This window comes from Argentina silus (assembly GCF_951799395.1).
Source record: "Argentina silus genome assembly, chromosome: 10".
In the NCBI taxonomy this organism is placed as follows: Eukaryota; Metazoa; Chordata; class Actinopteri; order Argentiniformes; family Argentinidae; genus Argentina; species Argentina silus.
In genome coordinates, this window is record NC_139664.1 from 16594329 (window position 1) to 16613186 (window position 18858).

The 18858-nt window shown below is 44.4% G+C and overlaps 2 protein-coding genes across 5 annotated transcripts; both read left to right on the top strand.

Moving 5' to 3' along the window:
• The first annotated feature begins 1141 nt into the window (after nucleotides 1-1141).
• LOC310811471 (alpha-N-acetylgalactosaminidase-like) lies at nucleotides 1142-5708 on the top strand. 3 transcript variants are annotated; one of them, XM_083679647.1, is made up of 9 exons: nucleotides 1142-1214; nucleotides 1581-1737; nucleotides 2095-2235; nucleotides 3234-3445; nucleotides 3781-3875; nucleotides 4132-4293; nucleotides 4543-4740; nucleotides 4858-4998; nucleotides 5293-5708. In XM_083679647.1, the coding sequence occupies exons 2-9, from the start codon at nucleotides 1583-1585 to the stop codon at nucleotides 5512-5514; spliced, it is 1326 nt and encodes a 441-aa protein (XP_083535773.1). In that variant the 5' UTR covers nucleotides 1142-1214; nucleotides 1581-1582; the 3' UTR covers nucleotides 5515-5708. The 3 variants fall into 3 exon arrangements, with proteins under 3 accessions (XP_083535773.1, XP_083535771.1, XP_083535772.1); XM_083679645.1 differs by having other exon boundaries at nucleotides 1146-1301; XM_083679646.1 differs by having other exon boundaries at nucleotides 1152-1285.
• Nucleotides 5709-6037: 329 nt separating this feature from the next.
• LOC310811472 (alpha-N-acetylgalactosaminidase-like) lies at nucleotides 6038-9864 on the top strand. 2 transcript variants are annotated; one of them, XM_083679649.1, is made up of 9 exons: nucleotides 6038-6134; nucleotides 6718-6873; nucleotides 7164-7304; nucleotides 7648-7859; nucleotides 8207-8301; nucleotides 8525-8686; nucleotides 8827-9024; nucleotides 9122-9262; nucleotides 9504-9864. In XM_083679649.1, the coding sequence occupies exons 2-9, from the start codon at nucleotides 6719-6721 to the stop codon at nucleotides 9714-9716; spliced, it is 1317 nt and encodes a 438-aa protein (XP_083535775.1). In that variant the 5' UTR covers nucleotides 6038-6134; nucleotide 6718; the 3' UTR covers nucleotides 9717-9864. The 2 variants fall into 2 exon arrangements, with proteins under 2 accessions (XP_083535775.1, XP_083535774.1); XM_083679648.1 differs by having other exon boundaries at nucleotides 6054-6134; nucleotides 6690-6873.
• Nucleotides 9865-18858: the final 8994 nt, after the last annotated feature.

The following is an 18858-nucleotide window of genomic DNA, read 5'->3' on the forward strand; positions in this document are numbered from 1 at the left end:
AGGTTGGTTTCATGTTGAATCTGATGATTTCTCTGGGAGGTGTGATGATCTGAGATGATCTCTTTGATGAGCAGAAACCATTTAAATGGTAGTCTGAGAAACTAGACTACATGCAAACCATGCCTCTCAACTCTCCAGCCACCTGATATGAATGAACACCTTTGCATAAACCTAAAGCTTTTTAAAAAAAATAAAAAGCAAGGCAACAAGAACTAGATCTGATCAGTCTCATTACTGTTTACAGTACATTAGCCAAATATGTATTTGTTGTATATATATGTATATATACGGTGTATATGCCATTTAGCTGACACTTTTATCCAAAGTGACTTACATTGCAACAAGTCCATACATTTTTCAGTATATATGGTCCCAGCAGGAATTAAACTCACAACCTAAGCATTGTAAGCGCCATGCTCTACCAACTGAGGACAACCTGTTGTCAACACCATGCTAATTGCTGAGCCTTTTAGCCCTTGATCCTTTTTCAAACATTACAACTGTCTTGTCCCAAGGTCCGAAGATACTCATTTTCAGTTGAAGACATCTTAGCACCTTGTGGCTATATGCTTCATTGCTCCTGCAGCTATTTCAGCCCATGTAAATCTATCTGATGGATTTCCCCTGACCTAGGTAGTTTCACATGTCTCCCAGGGGACTTCTGAACCAGGTGCAGAAATAACACTTTAACAAAATGTCCTGGTAGACATTTTACTGTAATAGATAAATACATAAATAAAATACAATTTTGTCTAATAAATACATAAATAAATATCTCTTTCCTCAGTAACAGTGTCAAATAAATACTGTGATTACAGGTGAGGAGTACTCTTCACTTCCAGTTCATTAAACTATGGTGCAATAGTGCCATCTAATGACAAACATAAGGTTGAAAATCTAATGGTACATTCAAAGGGAAAACAATCAAAACAATAACATTGTGTGGATACAATTACCCATTATACAATGATGTTATGGAGTGGATACAGTTACTCATGAATGCCAGTCAGCACTGGTAGTTTAGGCCATATTGTCTGTAGTGTGCTAGACTGGTCAACTGCTCCTCACATACACTGTTCTTCTGAGAGTCCCTCCCCCTCAGGCGGTCATGTGACACATATTGTTTACCTGACCAAAGGTGTCTTTATCAGGAAGAGACTGGAAAGAAAAGAGAACAAGCACACAATTCATGTTTTCAGGTGGAAGAAACTAAGGTGAGAAACTGGAAGCAGTAAAGTAGGTTTGCTAAGAGCAAACCCAAACCAGGGAGGGAGAAGAAGAAGAGGTGAGAGATTGAGCAGGTATAGTACCACAAGTCAGCTGTCTCATTTGTATTAGAACTATTGTACACTGCTATATCCGAGTTGTTTAACATTTTGTATTGAGATACAAGACTCTTTAGGCATCAGTAGATATGGAAAATGAAAATGGTAAAATCATTTTTTTTTCTTATTAAAGTATATTATTTACGTTTTAAAAATGAATTTCTGAGACCTACAGTACACAGTGGACCTAAGAGGTAACTAAGTGATGTGTTCTTGATGTCTCTACAACTATCACTGCATTTCTTTTTTCTTTAGGGATGGAGCTGTTCCGAGTGATTTTGCTGCTGGCACTATCCTCGGCTACCTTTGCTTTGGACAATGGTCTGATGAGGACCCCACCCATGGGATGGATGTCCTGGGAGCGCTTCCGCTGTAATATCGACTGTAGGAATGACCCCAAGAACTGTATCAGGTACACACTGTCACACACTGATAGGTGTGCTGCTTTAGATAGATAACAGTCACACATATTAGCGGTTGGTCTGAGTTTCTTGAATAACAGTTGTTTTTACTTGTTTTCCTCAGCCACTAGGATGTTAATGATCATATCATTAAATCCTGTAAAGTGTGTTTAGTCTAGCATTTTGGCTCCTACTACCATCTATTGTTCCAAGGAGGTCTTAATTTCTGTAATTGTGTTAATAATGCACGTGGCTGAGCTTCTTAAGTCAAGTTCACTTATTGTAAGTTGCTGTAAATAAAATTGCTAAATTACTAAAATGTAAATGTGGACTACATGATATGAACTAACTTGTCCCTCTTCCCACAGTGAGAACCTGTTCAGAGACATGGCGGACAGACTGGCTGAGGACGGGTGGAGGGAGATGGGATATGATTACATCATCATAGACGACTGCTGGGCCTCCATGTTACGGGACGAAGACGGTCGGCTGCAGCCCGACCCTCACAGGTGATGTTCTCTCACCTCTTCATCCAATTCACGTTGGATATTCCTGTTGCTTCTCGTCCTCTCTCTCCATGTCCGTGAATGCCTCTCCATAAATCTGGTATATACACTGTGCTCTACTATTCAAGGGTTAAGGAGGGCATACGCTGAAACATTGAAGACTTGAGTTTGAAGCTCAGTTACTCCTTAAACTAAAGAGGTGATAGATAATACATCATAAATCTGCGATAGAAGAACACAAAGCAAATGAGATACTGTGCAAATTCTGCCTGTGCAATCGCATGTTTACATGAAAGATCAGGTTGGTGAGATCAAGAATGAGAAGTTTTGACTTACTTCAACCTATTGTAAACAAAGTTTGACACAACCTCCTTGTTCTTATGATTCTATGATGTGTTAAAACAGTTAACATGGACTGGAGCAAAGCTTTAACCCATATACTATTGCGTTATTAGATTAGATTAGATTAGATTCAACTTTATTGTCATTGTGCAGAGTACAAGTACAGAGACAACGAAATGCAGTTAGCGTCTAACCAGAAGTGCAAAAAAGCAGAAAGTGCAGTGTGAGCAGTATATACAGGTAGTGCAGTATATGAGCAGTCTAGTAGTGCAGTATAGTATAAGTAGTGCAGTATATGAATTAGCAGTAGCATTATAAGCAGAATAAATGAATAGGATGCAGTATGAACAGTGTAGCAGCGTATGAGCTGTATAGGCAATACAGTCTAGCAGTATGTATGTATTAACAGTAACAGTTATGACCATATGGTTATGTTTAATGTCTTAATTATGAGATATTTAACTGTAATACTCTTTTCACACTTCTGGGCCGAAGTGAGCTGAGCTGAGCTATACTGTACTGTGCTGGTCTGGTTACACTTCCAGAATAGTTCCTGTAACAGTGCTGGAAAGGACCATGTAAAAAGAAAATATCCAAGTATGGTTCAGGTCAGCCCTGTTGTGTGTAAAGCCTCTAAAGAGTCATCTTTCCTTTCCAAGGTTCCCAGGGGGCATTGCAAAGCTGGCGAGGTACGTTCACGATCGCGGTTTGAAGTTTGGCATCTATGGGGACATCGGCACACACACCTGTATGGGCTTCCCTGGTACCACGCTGGATAAAATAGAAATTGACGCCCAGACGTTCGCTAGCTGGGGCGTGGACATGCTGAAGTTTGACGGCTGCTCCTCAAACGCTATCGAGCAATGGCTAGGTGAGAGAGATGCAAACACAAATGAACATGTGTTCAAAGTAATTTTAAAGTGTACATTCTTAAAAAGGTTATACCTAAAACCAAAAAGGGTTCTTTGGCTGTCTCTAGAAGAAACCTTTGAAGAACCCTCTGCGGAAAGGGCTTTACATGGAACCAGAAAGGGTTCTACACGGACCCAAAAAAGTGGCAGCTGATTTTCTTAGTCTATATCTGCATTGTGTGCCAGTCGGTAGACAGTCATGATTTTTAGAGAGAGCCAGAGAGAGTAGGAGGAAGAGAGCAATGGTTATCTGATTTGTTTCTCTTGATAGACTGTATGTTTTTCTTTCATACAGGGTACCCCCTCATGTCCAAGGCTTTGAATGCAACAGGTCGTCCTATTGCCTACTCCTGTAGTTGGCCTTGCTATCAAGGTGGACTCCCTCCCAGTGTGGGTGTCATTGCATTACATTTACTGCAAAAAAGACATTTACTGCAAAAGAGAGACAATATTTAACAATCTCTTCACATACTATATACTGTATCCCACTCACACACAGTCATTGGTGTTCTAATTGCCATACTACCATACCACTTTGGAAGAAGAAATTTTTCTGCCATGCCTTCTAAATGGTATGTAAATGTGGACATTTGAATTTAGCCAGTGTCTCTCTCTCTCTCTCTCTCTCTCTCTCTCTCTCGGTTAGGTTAACTACACACTGCTAGGGGACATATGTAACATGTGGAGAAACTGGTACGATATCCAGGACTCGTGGGACAGTGTGCAAAGCGTCATGGACTGGTTCTTTACCCATCAGGATGACCTGCAGCCTGCTGCTGGGCCTGGACGCTGGAATGACCCGGACATGGTCTGTCCAACCTCTGTCTAATATTCCGTCTGATATCTGTCTGCCCAATGTCTGTCAATTGTTTCTTCCCCAATTTCTCTCTCTCTCTCTCTCTCTCTCTCTCTCTCTCTCTCTCTCTCTCTCTTTCTCTCTCACTTCTCATCTCAGTTCCCTTCTGTTCCTCTCATTGACTGAGTCTTGGTCATCCATTTGATGGTTTTCACTATCCTGACAGATATTCATTATATTTACACACTGTATCTTTCACAGCTTGTCATAGGTAACTTTGGCCTCAGTGCGGACCAATCACGTTCTCAGATGGCTCTGTGGGCCATCATGGCCGCTCCACTCATCATGTCCAATGACCTTCGAACCCTGAGCAATGAATTCAGGGCCATTTTGCAAAACAAAGCTGCTATCGCCATCAACCAAGACCCCATGGGCGTCCAGGGGAGACGCTTGCTACAGGTGACTCATATTAGCAAAAGAGTGTTTGTGTTTAGCAAAATGTATAACATTTGTATATTTATGAAAGTGGTGCGATTCTTACCTTTGTCTCTATGTTTGGGTCTGTCTCTCTGACAGGAGAAGAGTCGTATTGAGGTGTTCTGGCGCCCCCTCTCTAACTCGGCCAGCGCTCTGGCGTTTCTCAGCCGTCGCCAAGACATGCCTTACCTCTACCACACCTCCCTGGCCAAACTCAACTACGCAGATGGTACCTATGAGGTGTGTACACCCAACCCTGGGGCTCCTAGGTCGCTCTAACCACATAGTAGCATTTAACATAGTTGGATAGTCAAATTCACATACAATGTCTACTGTATCTCTATTTATTCTAGATGAGACTTGAGCTGCTGAACATGTATTTGTCACTTTAGATGCACACTCCAAGGTGTTTCTCATTTCATGTTCATCTTGTGTCTCTCCCTCTCTCTCTCTCTCTCTCTCTCTCTCTCTCTCTCTCTCTCTCTCTCTCTCTCTCTCTCTCACTCTCTCTTTCTCGCTCTCTCCCTCTCTCAGGCGTATGACGTGTTCTCAGGGACAACGGTGACTGGGTTGTCAGCTACCACAGAGTTCACCGTCTCCATCAACCCCTCTGGAGTCGTCATGTGGTACATCTATCCCACAAAGCACTACGACCAGCCACAGGAAGGGGGACGTTACCCCCACGTCCGCCAGAAATACAGGATGTCCTCGTTACGCCTGCACAAGTCCAGGGTTGGGCCTCATATTCTGCTATAAACTTTCTTGGAATTAATTAATAATTGGCATGAGTCTATCCGGGTCCAGTGAAAACCAATTATAAGATGCCTTCATATATCATTCCCATCTGTATAGTATGATCAAAAACATAAATGCTTTTTGCACTGACACTGTAGGACTATATTTTAACCCGTACTGTAATGTTTGAACATTGATAAAGACCTTTTCTATTACATTGTCTGCTCTGTTTATTCTCATAGAAAGGAAGTCATTTTAAAAAAGGGTGTTGTGTGACTACAGTAGATCACAGTATAACAACAGCTTAAACTGTTGTTACGCTGGAAATCCAATAATGTAGTGAACATGGAATTACACGATTCAATACTGTTAGGATGTCAGAAGCTATGCACCTGGAATGAGAGCATGAGCAGTAGTGCAGTAATCACTGTCCTGCATGTGCATTTGCTATGCTGAGTGTGTGAGCCAGCAAGCCTTCCCATTGGTTGTCATGTGACATAGCAGTCACATGACTCTAGTTCTGTGGTTTACCAGGAAGAGACGAGAGGTTTCTACAAAGAGAAGCAGGAAGCTAAAAACAGAGCTATCTGCACCAACAAAGTTGGTTTGCCTACCACAAATCTTTAACCACACAATAACAGGTGAGAAACAGACACAAAAGTGACATATGTTATTGTTAGTGATATGATTTTCTAAAGAAAGTGGAATTGCCTCTACTGCTTAGAAAGTGGAATTGCCTCTACTGCTTCAGTAAAGGTGTATACTTTCTGTAGGATGGTGCATGTTGTTGATGTTGACACTTTTATCCAAAGTGACTTCCAGTGCAATGAGAGTATACATTTTTAGTATGGGGGGTATTGAACCCACAACCTTAGCGTTGCTAGCACCATGATCTACCAACTGAGCCACACACATCCACAATATTGTAATACAGTACAATACTGTAAAATATAAATTTGTTGGGGTAAATTTGTATATTTGCTTTCAAGATTTTAAAGTTTTATGGTAATATGTACTGGGATATAGGGGAGTGCATGGCAGTCCAATGACATTTTTATTTGCAAGCTCTCCTCGAAAACACATAATACAATAGTAACACAATAACTCAGTAACATCACATTAGTATGTTGATATACTAGGTAGTATACTTGATATACTAACTTAATGGGGTTACATTGCTTTTATTTCACTTATAGGTTTGTTGTTTCTATATTACACCTTAAGGATGGAGCTGTTCCCAGTGATTTTGCTGCTGGCAATATCCTCGGGTACCTTTGCTCTGGACAATGGTCTGATGAGGACCCCACCCATGGGATGGATGTCCTGGGAGCGCTTCCGCTGTAATATCGACTGTAGGAATGACCCTAAGAACTGCATCAGGTACGTTTACAATACTTCTTGTGTATGTAGATCAGTTGTTTTCTGATATTGACATTTCCCGTTCACCAGCTTCAGACATGCTTACTATCATACAACATACAGGTCAGGGCTATTCAGTTACTGTTTTGGAGTGTTGAAACACTGTTGATTTTTGTTCTTTCTCTCTAACCTGGGGATAAATATATTATAACAGCAACGTAATTGAGAGTTTATTTATTTTAAGAACCTGTTATAATGCTGAAAAGAAACCAATAAACAAAAACATGATGTCCTGGACCCTCTCCTCACAGTGAGAACCTGTTCAGAGACATGGCGGACAGACTGGCTGAGGACGGGTGGAGGGAGATGGGATATGATTACATCATCATAGACGACTGCTGGGCCTCCATGTTACGGGACAAAGACGGTCGGCTGCAGCCCGACCCTCACAGGTGATTTTCTCTAATTCTACCTATTGTTCATTGCGTTGGGGCCTTAGTTATGAGACCTAGAGGCCTTAACTTAAAGTTTCTGATGAAGCTTCATGATTGGTCAATTAATTCACTTGCAAGCATAGACAGTGTGAGCGAGCTTCCTTTTTAACTTCAAATCTGACTTCTCCTACACACCTGTTGCAAAGGGACTACTTTTGGGGTGCAAAAGCCTTTTTCTAGACATTTAACTTCCAACAAAGCCAAGGACAGGGTTAGAGAGATGAGGGACCCTGTACAGGCCTTATGTGCCACCCAGTATGAAGAGGCCTAAAGCCTAAAGTATCACCTCTCCTTTCAACAGATTCCCAGGGGGCATTGCAAAGCTGGCGAGGTACATCCACGACCGTGGTCTGAAGTTTGGCATCTATGGGGACCTGGGTACACACACCTGTATGGGCTTCCCTGGTACCACGCTGGATAAAATAGAGATTGACGCCCAGACGTTCGCTAGCTGGGGCGTGGACATGCTGAAGTTTGACGGCTGCTACTCAAATGCTATCGAGCAATGGCTAGGTGAGAGAGATGCAGAGAGAGATGGTGCCCTAAAGGGTGAATTGCAACTTGTATACATTAGCAGTTAAAGGGGAGGATTCCCAGACACAGATTGTACCTGTTCCTGGACTGCAGAGCTCTTTGAATGAAGATTCTCCATTGAACACAGTCTTATGTCCAGGACTGAGCTTAATCTGGGTCTGGGAAACTAGCTCAAATGGTAGCATTTATTAGCTTTGGCAGACTGTCTCAAAAGAGAGAGGGAATACCAGGGTGGGTAGGGAGAGATGGGGCAATGAAAATGGGGGGAATACTGTGAATTTCTCATGATGTGTGTATGTGTGTGTGTTTTTTCTTCTGTCCTACAGGGTACCCTCTCATGTCCAAGGCTTTGAATGCCACTGGTCGTCCTATTGCCTACTCCTGTAGTTGGCCTGCCTACACAGATGGACTCCCTCCCAATGTAAGAGGAAGTAGAAACTGTTGCTCTTTCACCCTTTGATCCATATCTTAGATCATTCTGGCTCAGGGTTGATTGATCAAGTTGTTATGTTAATCGTAATAGGTCAGGTCATTCTGCCAAAGACAATCCACTATCAACAGACAAGCTCTTTTATGAGACGTTTATGAATGCGCTGCATGTAATTGTATCACATACTCTTTTTGTCAATGTCTCTCTCCCTCAGGTTAACTACACACTGCTAGGGGACATATGTAACCTATGGCGTAACTATGACGACATCCAGGACTCGTGGGACAGTGTGCAAGGCATCATGGACTGGTTCTTTAGCCATCAGGACGATCTGCAGCCTGCTGCCGGGCCTGGACGCTGGAATGACCCTGACATGGTCTGTCCAACCTCTGTCCAACATGTATCTAATGTTTCTCTTCTCTTGGCCCAATGTCACTCTGTGTCCTTATCAACATTCACCATCTTGTTTTGTTTCATAGTGACCTAATGTCAGTAACATTGGCATCTCTCAAACAGCTCATCATAGGCAACTTTGGCCTGAGTGTGGACCAATCACGTTCTCAGATGGCTCTGTGGGCCATCATGGCCGCTCCACTCATCATGTCCAATGACCTTCGAACCCTGAGCAATGAGTTCAGGGCAATTCTGCAAAACAAAGCTGTTATTGCCATCAACCAGGACCCCATGGGCGTCCAGGGGAGACGCCTGCTACAGGTGAGCATTATTTATTTTTTTGAGTGTCCTACACTCAAGAATTATGGAAGTCATGCAAAGTCTGTCTCTAAAATATTTGGGTCTGTCTCTCTGACAGGAGAAGAGTCGTATTGAGGTGTTCTGGCGCCCCCTCTCTAACTCGGCCAGCGCTCTGGTGTTTCTCAGCCGTCGCCAAGACATGCCTTACCTCTACCACACCTCCCTGGCCAAACTCAACTACGAAGATGGTACCTATGAGGTGTGTAGCCTTTCCAGCTTCATCAAAGCTTTTTGCGTTGGGAAATTCCACAAAGTGGATTAGCATGAGATTTCTAACTGTATTTACATCAGCACTGTTCTTTTTGGATGGATGTGATGCACCTTTAAAGCCCATTACTGATAATGACTTAATGGTTGTATTGGACATGACTCACTCTGTGTCTCTCTCACTCTCTCTCTCTCTCTTTCTCTTTCTCTTTCTCGCTCTCTCCCTCTCCCAGGCGTATGACGTGTTCTCAGGGACAACAGTGACTGGTTTGTCAGCTACCACAGAGTTCACTGTCTCCATCAACCCCACTGGAGTCGTCATGTGGTATGTCTATCCCATAATGCACTATGACCAGTCACAGGAAGGAGAAGGACGATACCCACACGTCCGCAAGAAATACAGGATGTCCTCGCTACACCAGGACAAGTCAAGGATTCTCCTCTGAACTTCAGCAAGACAATCAAAACCTTTTCAAACATGTTTTCAATAAAGATATATTTCACTGAACGACAAAGAACATTGCTTTTTACATTTGTTTTGCACTGATGTCAACTCATACTGTATGTTTGAACATTTATAAAGATTATTTTCTATCATGTTGTCAGCCTGTTTATTCCCATAGAAAGGAAACATCCTTCCCTCCTGTAAAGATCGATTGACTTGCATTAATTACTGTACGTATAAGCCTTGGAATAGATGCTTTTTAAAGATGATTGATAGCAATCAGTACCCTTCTCCGCCAGTGGGGAGCAGTGTAGACTGAAAGGTTCACAGCCACCTTCAACATGTTCTCTTTACCCTTGAGACATAGGCATGGATATACTGGTATAGATTAGGTTTATCCACCTTTATCACTGGGGAATGGGATACCATGCTCTAGATTAGTAGTGCAGGGGAGGCTGGTGGAGGTAGAAATCAGAGGGGCTCATTGTAATGCATGGTAAGAAATGAGGAATGGTATCACGTACACACACACTTTTTTTTCTTCCAACTGTCCAGTGAAGGGCGGATTGGAAGACAATGTACATATACTGTACAGTACCAAACCTCAGAGGATCAGATGCACATAACCAAGATTTAACATCTTGAATATAGACAGACCCTATGTAAAATGTGTTAGAGCCTCAATCCAGAGCAGTAGAAATGCCTGGCCACACCTCATCCGGGTCTCCAGTGCCAATGTTAAGTGTGGGAGGCTGGGTGCAGTTCTCTGTGGCCCTGTCGGGGCCTCCTCTGGCCCCTAGCCCTGCTGAGCCAAGAGAAATGGCCCATGTCCACCCACAGCTTTCCCACGGCCCCCCCTAAGGTCAGGCCGGGGTCGGCGGGGATCAGCACCCTTCTGCCAGCTGCCATCACTTACGGATGAGTCCACCAGGGAGACAGCGAGCATGCTGGGAGTCACACACAGTGTCCTTAGATGTAAAGTGTGCACATGAACATACACACATATGTACAGTGCTGCTTGAAAGTTTGTGAACCCAACAGGGATGGTCATTATTTTTGTATAAAATATTAAAATGAACTTATAAAATCTTTATCTAAACCCCAATTTGTAATAAAGACATTCCAAATAAAGGACACAAGCAAAAACATATGATATATTCTCATTGTTTATTTAACAAAAGTGGTTTATTTAACAAAAACTCAGATTTCATGTGTGCAAAAATATGTGAACCTCTTCAGTCAATAGCTTGTGGCACCTCCATTAGCAGCGATAACTTGGAGTAAACATCTCGAATAGCCACGAATCAGTCTCTGACATCTGTTGAAGGATGTTTGCCCACTCCTCCTTACAGAACTCAGCCAATTGAGTGAGGTTTGAGGGGTGTCTGGCATGACCTGGCTGCTTCCGGTCCTGCCATTGCATCTCGATTGGATTTAGGTGAGAACTTTGACTTGTCCAATCCAAAACACAAATCTTCTTTCTCCTGAGCCATTCTTTGGTAGATTTGCTTGAATGCTTTGGGTCGTTGTCTTGTTGGAAGACCCATTTTCAGCCCAGCTCCTTGACTGCTCCTTTCCTCTCACTTTCCTCAATTCACCTGTATGGGTAACACAAAACTGACCAGGTTTCTTATCTCTATTTATCAGAGTCCCGCCCAAACTCTTTCCTAAAGATATCTCCTTTAATTGGTTCATTTGGTACCCAATTATTCTACTTACCTACTTGATTTAACCAATGCAACTTGGGGTTCACTTATTTCTGCACCTGCACTAATTTCTTTACACACACACACACACACACACACACACACACACACACACACACACACACACACACACACACACACACACACACACACATGATATGAACACATTCACATGCAAGGAACACACACAAACATATCATATGAACACACACATGCGCAAACACACACACACACACACACACAGGCCTCCACTTACAGTTCATATTCTTACACAACATTTCTCACCTGGGAGTGTTGTCCCCGTTCCTCTTTCTCTCATCTCCTCTTCCTCCTCTGCCATGCCCCTGTTTCTGTTTCTGCCGACGTGAGAAGAGGGCATCTCGACTGGCAGGGGTTCCGGCACGCCCTGTCTCCTCTCCTGATATACAGCATGACTATCCACAGTGCTTTTCCTTTATGGGGTTGTTTCCACATACGATTACCCCAGTATGGAACACAGAGAGCTGTGTCTCCTCCTTCACACATTACCCCGGCAGGAAGCGACAACGCTAGGTCACGCAGCAGATGCCTCACAGCAGGAAGTGCTCTCGTGGGGCCGCAGGGCCGCTGTGCAGCATATGACACACACCGCCACACAGACCCCGTGCTACCGCCGTCCCACCGCGTTCGGCTCACTCTTTACCGCTTCGTAAAACAGGAGGCATGCGGCGCCCAGGTCTCGTGTTGCACGGAGGAAGTCACGCAGGTGTTCCCATGCAGCTCTGTGATGGCGAGAGGGCCCTCGCCTCTGCTTGGATGTGTAGGTCTACTATTTTACGACAGTGGAGGCTAGTGGAGGTAGAAGTCAGAGGACGGGGCTCATTGTAATGCATGGAGTGAGGAATGGTATCAAACACAAGTGTTTCATACCATTCCTCATTCCATTCCATGCATTACAATGAGACCCATCCTCTGATCTCCACCTTCACCAGGCTCCCCTGGTTGACTAGGTTCCTTGACCTGGTATGGGTGGACTGGACTGAAGACCCAATGCTTTAGGAAGAGGCTATGCCTACCCAAAACCATAACCATAACCATTTACTGAAGGTGAATTGGGATTTCTGACAGTGAGGTGTTCATCATATTGATCAGGGGGGAGTTTAATGAAAGCCCTGTAGCCCTGTTAAGCCCTGTTAAGATCATACGTCCATTTCTCTACCATCGACTACGAAAAGGTAGAGAAGAGTCTTTTGTCCTAACATGGACCACAAACCTCAGTGCTACAAAGTTCCAACCCAGCCTTCTGTCCTGCTCATCATACAGTCAGTGCATCCCATACATATACCCTACTGACACTACAGAGCAAAACCCGAGCTTATTGTACTGGCATGGCCTGGTTACGCATCCACCATAGTTACTGCAACAGTGCTGGTGATGAAAACAAACAAGCCAGCACAGTACGGTTAGGGTCGGCCCTGGGCTGTGTAAAGCCCTGTACTGTAGCCACGTGGACCCGGACTAAGACAACAAACATTCGTAAACACTTCACCCAGTGCCTCTGTCAGTTAGCCATGATGCGGCTTGGTAACAAAGTGAGGCGAATATACAAAAGAATCATGCCCCAACCCACAGTGCTGCATTGAAAAGCCATTTGGGTAATGATGGAGGGATATAGAGAATTGATTTTGCTGATGTAGGATGAGGGAGAGGGAGAGAGCGTAATTTGGCTTTGAGGACTTTGTGAAAACGCTTTGTGTTGGTGAGAGGGGCCGGTCTCTCCTCGTTCATCTCCACACACAGTGGACAAATGAAGGGGCCACACACACACACACACAAACACAGACACAAACACAGACACACACACACACACACACACACACACACACACACACACACACAAACAAACACAGACACCACTCACACACAAACACACATCTACACAGTGATCAGATGAAGGGGCCGTTTGTCAGTCATTCTGCTGAACCCACTGGAGCTTGGCAAAGGCAGCTGCTGCTCCGCAAACTAAACTCTGCGACCGTCTTTGACTTTGAGGTCCCTTTGTACTGAAAGATACTGTAGATAACCCATTTATCCAAGTACAATTTTTCAGACCGAAACGCTGTATTGTAAACGTCAACATAGAGAGGCTTTGAGGCAGTTATATAGTACACATACTGACACACACACACACACACACACACACACACACACACACACAGGCTGACACTGGTGATGTTGGTCACGTGCTGAGTCTGATTAGGGACCATGTGGGAATCAAACCCCTCTCTTCCGATGTCCGGAATCTCGTCTTAGAAATCCAACACTCCTCCCATTGTCTCATTTGGAGAGAGAGGAGAGAGAGAGAGAGAGAGAGAGAGAGAGAGAGCGAGAGAGAGAGAGAGAAAAAGAGCGAGAGAGTGAATCGAGGGAGCGAGACAGGCTGGTATTGAGAACTGTGTCCGTGACTGTGCTCACGTAGCCTCTCTCTCTCTCTCTCTCTGTGTGCCTCCCAACTCACACTGCTCCTTTGAAGAAAAGCCTCCCTCTCTACTCTGTCTATTCCTTCCTGCAGGGAACTGCAGGTGGATAAAATACGTTAAAGTCTGTTATTGTAGAGGAGGAGAGAAGAGGAAAGGAATGTTACAACAGTGAGAATCGCAGCAATAGCAATACAATGAAAGAGCTGGGACAGCTTTGATTAACCTGATGGCCAACATGTTGCTAAGGAGGAAAAGCTGGATCACCATCCTAACCACCTTGTCCTGTTGTTTGGAAACATTGTTGCATTGTGCATAAATGCACTTTATCAAATAAGATGATGAGCCTGTCTATTTGTCCATCTCCTTCATCTACAGTATAAGAGGATGCCAATCTAGTTGTTCCATGTCTTTGCTCTATCGTCTCCAACTGGCCTGTCTAGTTGTCCTACGTCTACAACCCATCATCTTCATCTATAAGAAGATGAACCAGTCTAGTTGTCGCAGGTCTACACCCCGTCTTCTCCGGCTGCTTCCCGCAAATGTCTGCCACCTCAGCGGTCTCTGCTGTAGTGTGGCGTCCTGGCTTGCGTTTATTTATGGCCTCTGAAGGAAAGTCATCTGTTCAAATAAACCAGGAGACTGGTCCGCAAATAGCATTTGGGTGTTTCTGAGACTTTCTGCTGTTTTACTGGAATTCCTACCGGCTGCTGGGTAAACCTGCTGTTATTTTAGCTGGAGTCACTAAATGGGTGTGTGACGGATGTGTGTGTGTGTGTGTGTGTGTGTGTGTGTGTGTTAGGGGGTATTTATGTGTGTGGGTGTGTTTGTGTGTGTATGTGGGTATGAGTATGTATGTGTGTGTGCATGTGTGCGTGTGTGTTTGTGTGTGTGTGTACGCGTATGTGTACATTTTACTTTTACATTTAGCGTACATTTTCATCCAAAGTGACTGGATAAAATAAGTGCATTTGTCTATAGTGCTTTAATCGGCATTACATCACAGTCATCGTAAGTAAAATGTTCAAGTGCCACCGGCAGTCACAGTGCCAGATGAATGAAGAAAGCAAATTGTTAGGGGTATTTTTTTGGGGGGGGGGTGTTTTTCTGTTGCAAAAGTTCAGCTTAGTATGTGTGTATGTCTGTTTGTGCGTGCGTGCGTTGTGCGTGCATACACACGTACCTGTGTGTGTCCGTGCATGCCTGCCTGCCTGCCTGCCTGCCTGCCTGCCTGCCTCCCTGCGTAGATACATGTGCTAAATGACAGCCTTAAGGAGTTAGGCAAGAAAGGGCGCTTCCATAAGGAATCGTTCCCTGGGAAAATAAACATACACTCTGCCAGAGTAGAGCGCATCCCTGACCCGTAGCATTAGAATATATCCTTTCCTGTAGCTTCCATATTACATCTCATATAAGCCAAAGACAATAATCCTGACAGAGCTCTCCATCGTAAATGAAACCTCCTCTCATCTCGTGTGGTTTACAATATTTCTCAATACACTGGGGGTTTTCAATATAGGACATCTGGGTGATTTCCAGGCCAAGACCTGTGTAGATAGTAAAATCCCAATAAATACTGTACATTCTTGGGAGAACTGGTATTTAAATGGCCTGATCTAAAGCTCTTTCTCCATGGAAAGCTATGTCTCCCACAATGTATGCCTGTGTTGTGTTAAAACAAAAACCCATGCTTTGGCCCCTGTGTCTGAGGTTGTAGTACATCCAATGTCCTATAGGCTGCAGTGTTGGCATAGGCCACGAATGGGGGAGTTCATGTTCAAACACAGATTCAAATGGATGGGAAGGCTGGCCGACCCAGGTGTTATTATGACAGGGACATTTGTGTTGTTAGTGCAGAGCTGTTTGTTTTAGCGCTTATGCATTGTGTGTCCTCTCTAATGCTTTCTGCCTCTGTGTGCTCTTCTCCTGGCCTGAATACTGATCACCGGATCACCGGATCACCCCGTTCTGATCCAAAACTTCCCGCAGGAGCTTAACCAGAATGACCTTGCCGTCTGCGGTAATCCAGCCTATCATTGTGACTTACTGCCCTTAATACACCACCAACACCCCCCCTTCCCCTCCTTTCCCAACCCACACCCCACCCTCCGCCCTCTGACCCCTCCAACCCGGCTGACCCTCCGTCTGAGGGCAGGGTCGGGAAGGGAGGGGCAGGGGACAGGGGGCTGGGGGTCAAGGGTCGTGCCTCATCATGTGAGAGTGTACAAGCGAGATGAAAGACTCTCACACTGGTTTTCTAGAGACCCACTGGTGCGGAGCTCAGACATATATTTCCACCTAGGCTGAACGCTGTCTCACAGACACCTTTTATGTTGTTGAAATATTGGAGGCTCAGCTGGAGAGAGGGGTGTCCTGAGAGAGAACGGGAAAGGCGAGGAGGGAGGAATGGGAGACAAAGCTGTTGGAGGTGTGAGTCTTGTGGATTTGGTGTCTTTTTATTGCAGTCCTTCTCCCCCTGAAGTTAGATATTCTGTGATGAGTAGATTCCAAATGATTCCATGTTTAAAAACTATAAAAATATCTAGATATATACATAGATACATGCATAGATAAACAGATAGACAGGCAGACAGAAAGTCAGGCAGACGGACAGACAGACAGACAGATAAACAGATAGATAGATAGATAGATAGATAGATAGATAGATAGATAGATTGATTGATAGATTGAATGATTGATAGATTGACAGGACTCTGAAGGGGAAATGGGCACATCAGGTTCCTCAGTGTTACCGATCCGTGACAGTGACTCTGCCAGGACTCTGGGTCCCTCACCATCCCTTGTACCGTTGGCCACCCTGTCTACCCCCTTCCTGGCACCGTCCGGGGGGCCTGTTAACGGACCCAATGATGCAGGCTGACACGCCAGACCTGACCGATGGCACGTACAACCAAACCAATTAACCATCTTGGATGACCCATTACGTAAGCAACTGTGATACACAACACGGTGTCACGCTTGAGTGGACCTGACTAAAACAAACATCCACACTAAATGGCATGTTAAGTAATTCCATTACGTTTCTCCTGTGAGCCACAACATCTCTCTGGGTGGCCTGATCAGCCAATCCTACATAGCCAGTCACTACATATTCAGAGGGACTTAAGCAGATAATATTTCTATACATGTTGATAATTATTTGCACTTTAAAAACAAGACAGAGAGAAATATATATATTATATCATTCAAATTGTCATTTTTTTTTTATGAATGGGGCTCTAAGCTTGCCCAGCAGTGGCTGCTCTTGTCTAGTCCAGCATGGTGTGGACAGCCTTGGTTAACCCCCTCCCATAACGGCCCTACCCAGCCCAGCCCTGCCTTTCTTCCTGGGCCTGCCTCCAGACGTCTACATGGCCGGCTGCACGTTGCAGAGGCTTAAGTCCCTGCATGGCCCAAGGCCAGCCCGTCAGCTGCCTGCTGGCAGGAGGGAGTAGGTCAAAGTCAGAGCCACCTGCCAGTAACCCACTCAGTCACAGAGGAGAGACGCACTGAGCGTGGCTAGCTAAACCGCATGGAGCATTGGCTTGAGTCTTGCCTCCAGAGCAAGAAATAATAGCCTACTGTATGCTAGGAAAGTAGCACAGAGCATGCTACCAAAGTAAGATTTAGGCAATGTTGCATAAACCATGCTTGGTAAACCTGACATGCTAATCCTTCCTGCTTGGAAATTCTGTAGTCTTGCCTATAGCATGCTAGCTAAGTAGTGAAGTGTAGACTATGTTAGGGAAACTAGCATACTAACAAATCAATATAGATAGAAGGTATTAGCTAAGGAGCACAGAATATGCTAGTAAAGCTACACAGCTCTCTCAGTTTCTGGGCTAATGCTCATATGGTTGGAGCAGACAAAATAGCTCTGCAGCACCCTCATTCAATGACAGACTCTAAGAACAAGTGGAAGCAATTCAGAGAGGCAGCTATTTAACTGTTTAACCACTGTTAAGTTGATGGGTTGGACACGAAAACACACAGACAATAATGCAAACAGCAGGAATGTGCATGTTCACAGTCCAGAGTACTCCAGCTGAATAGACCCTGAACTTATGATGTCATACCGTAAACACACAGGCAGGCTGAGACCTCCATGCTGTACCTGTCACTGAGGGATGGGTGTGGACACGGCTGATAGTTCTGAGAGATTTGAGACTGAACTTTGAATGATTCAGTGAAGTAAATAGATGATGTGCCACTCACACTTATCAGTCAGAAATGATGATGGAGGTGATGACATGACTTTTGGTGATGTCATGAACGGTATTGTGAAATTCGGATTGAATCATCTAATTGTTTAGATTAGATAATAAGATTGGATTAGATTAGACCTCATGGCAATTCAACTGGAGGGGCCTGGAGGGGCCAAACACTTTACATTTGTTTCATTCTAATCAGTGAACTCTCTAGTCATTTAAAGTCAATAATTTGATAAATTAACTACCAGGTAAAAAAAAAAACATTAGCAGTCTAGAAGACTTATGTCTGAAGGGCCCAGCCACAGCCTTATCCCACTCTGAGTCTGGGGTTGTTGGGATGTTGGGAGGAGAGGGAGGGTGGTGGACTGTATGGTCAGCTCATAGCCCTACTGGAGTTAGTCCAGAGGACATGCAGTGCTGCACGGCTGCGTCTCGCAATATTGTACGCTTCATGCTCCGCCTAGCCTCAATGCCACAATCATCCCCTTGTTTAGACGCCATTCTCACTGTGGTTGATTCCTACAAGAGCTCTCACTCTCAAGAGATCTAATGAGTAAAGTGATTAGTTTTGAGCGACTCAGCATTTCTTCAACACGCCAATCATTCAAATGCATTTGTTATACAATCCCGACGAGCTAGATTGAGAACAGTGTTGCTTGCCTTTACCTCAAGCTGAACTCAAAGGCCACAAGGTAAAATGACAGGTACAGTAGATAAGGAACAAAGCAATTACAGCCACGTGGTAGAGAATATAATCATGTTTAGAGCTG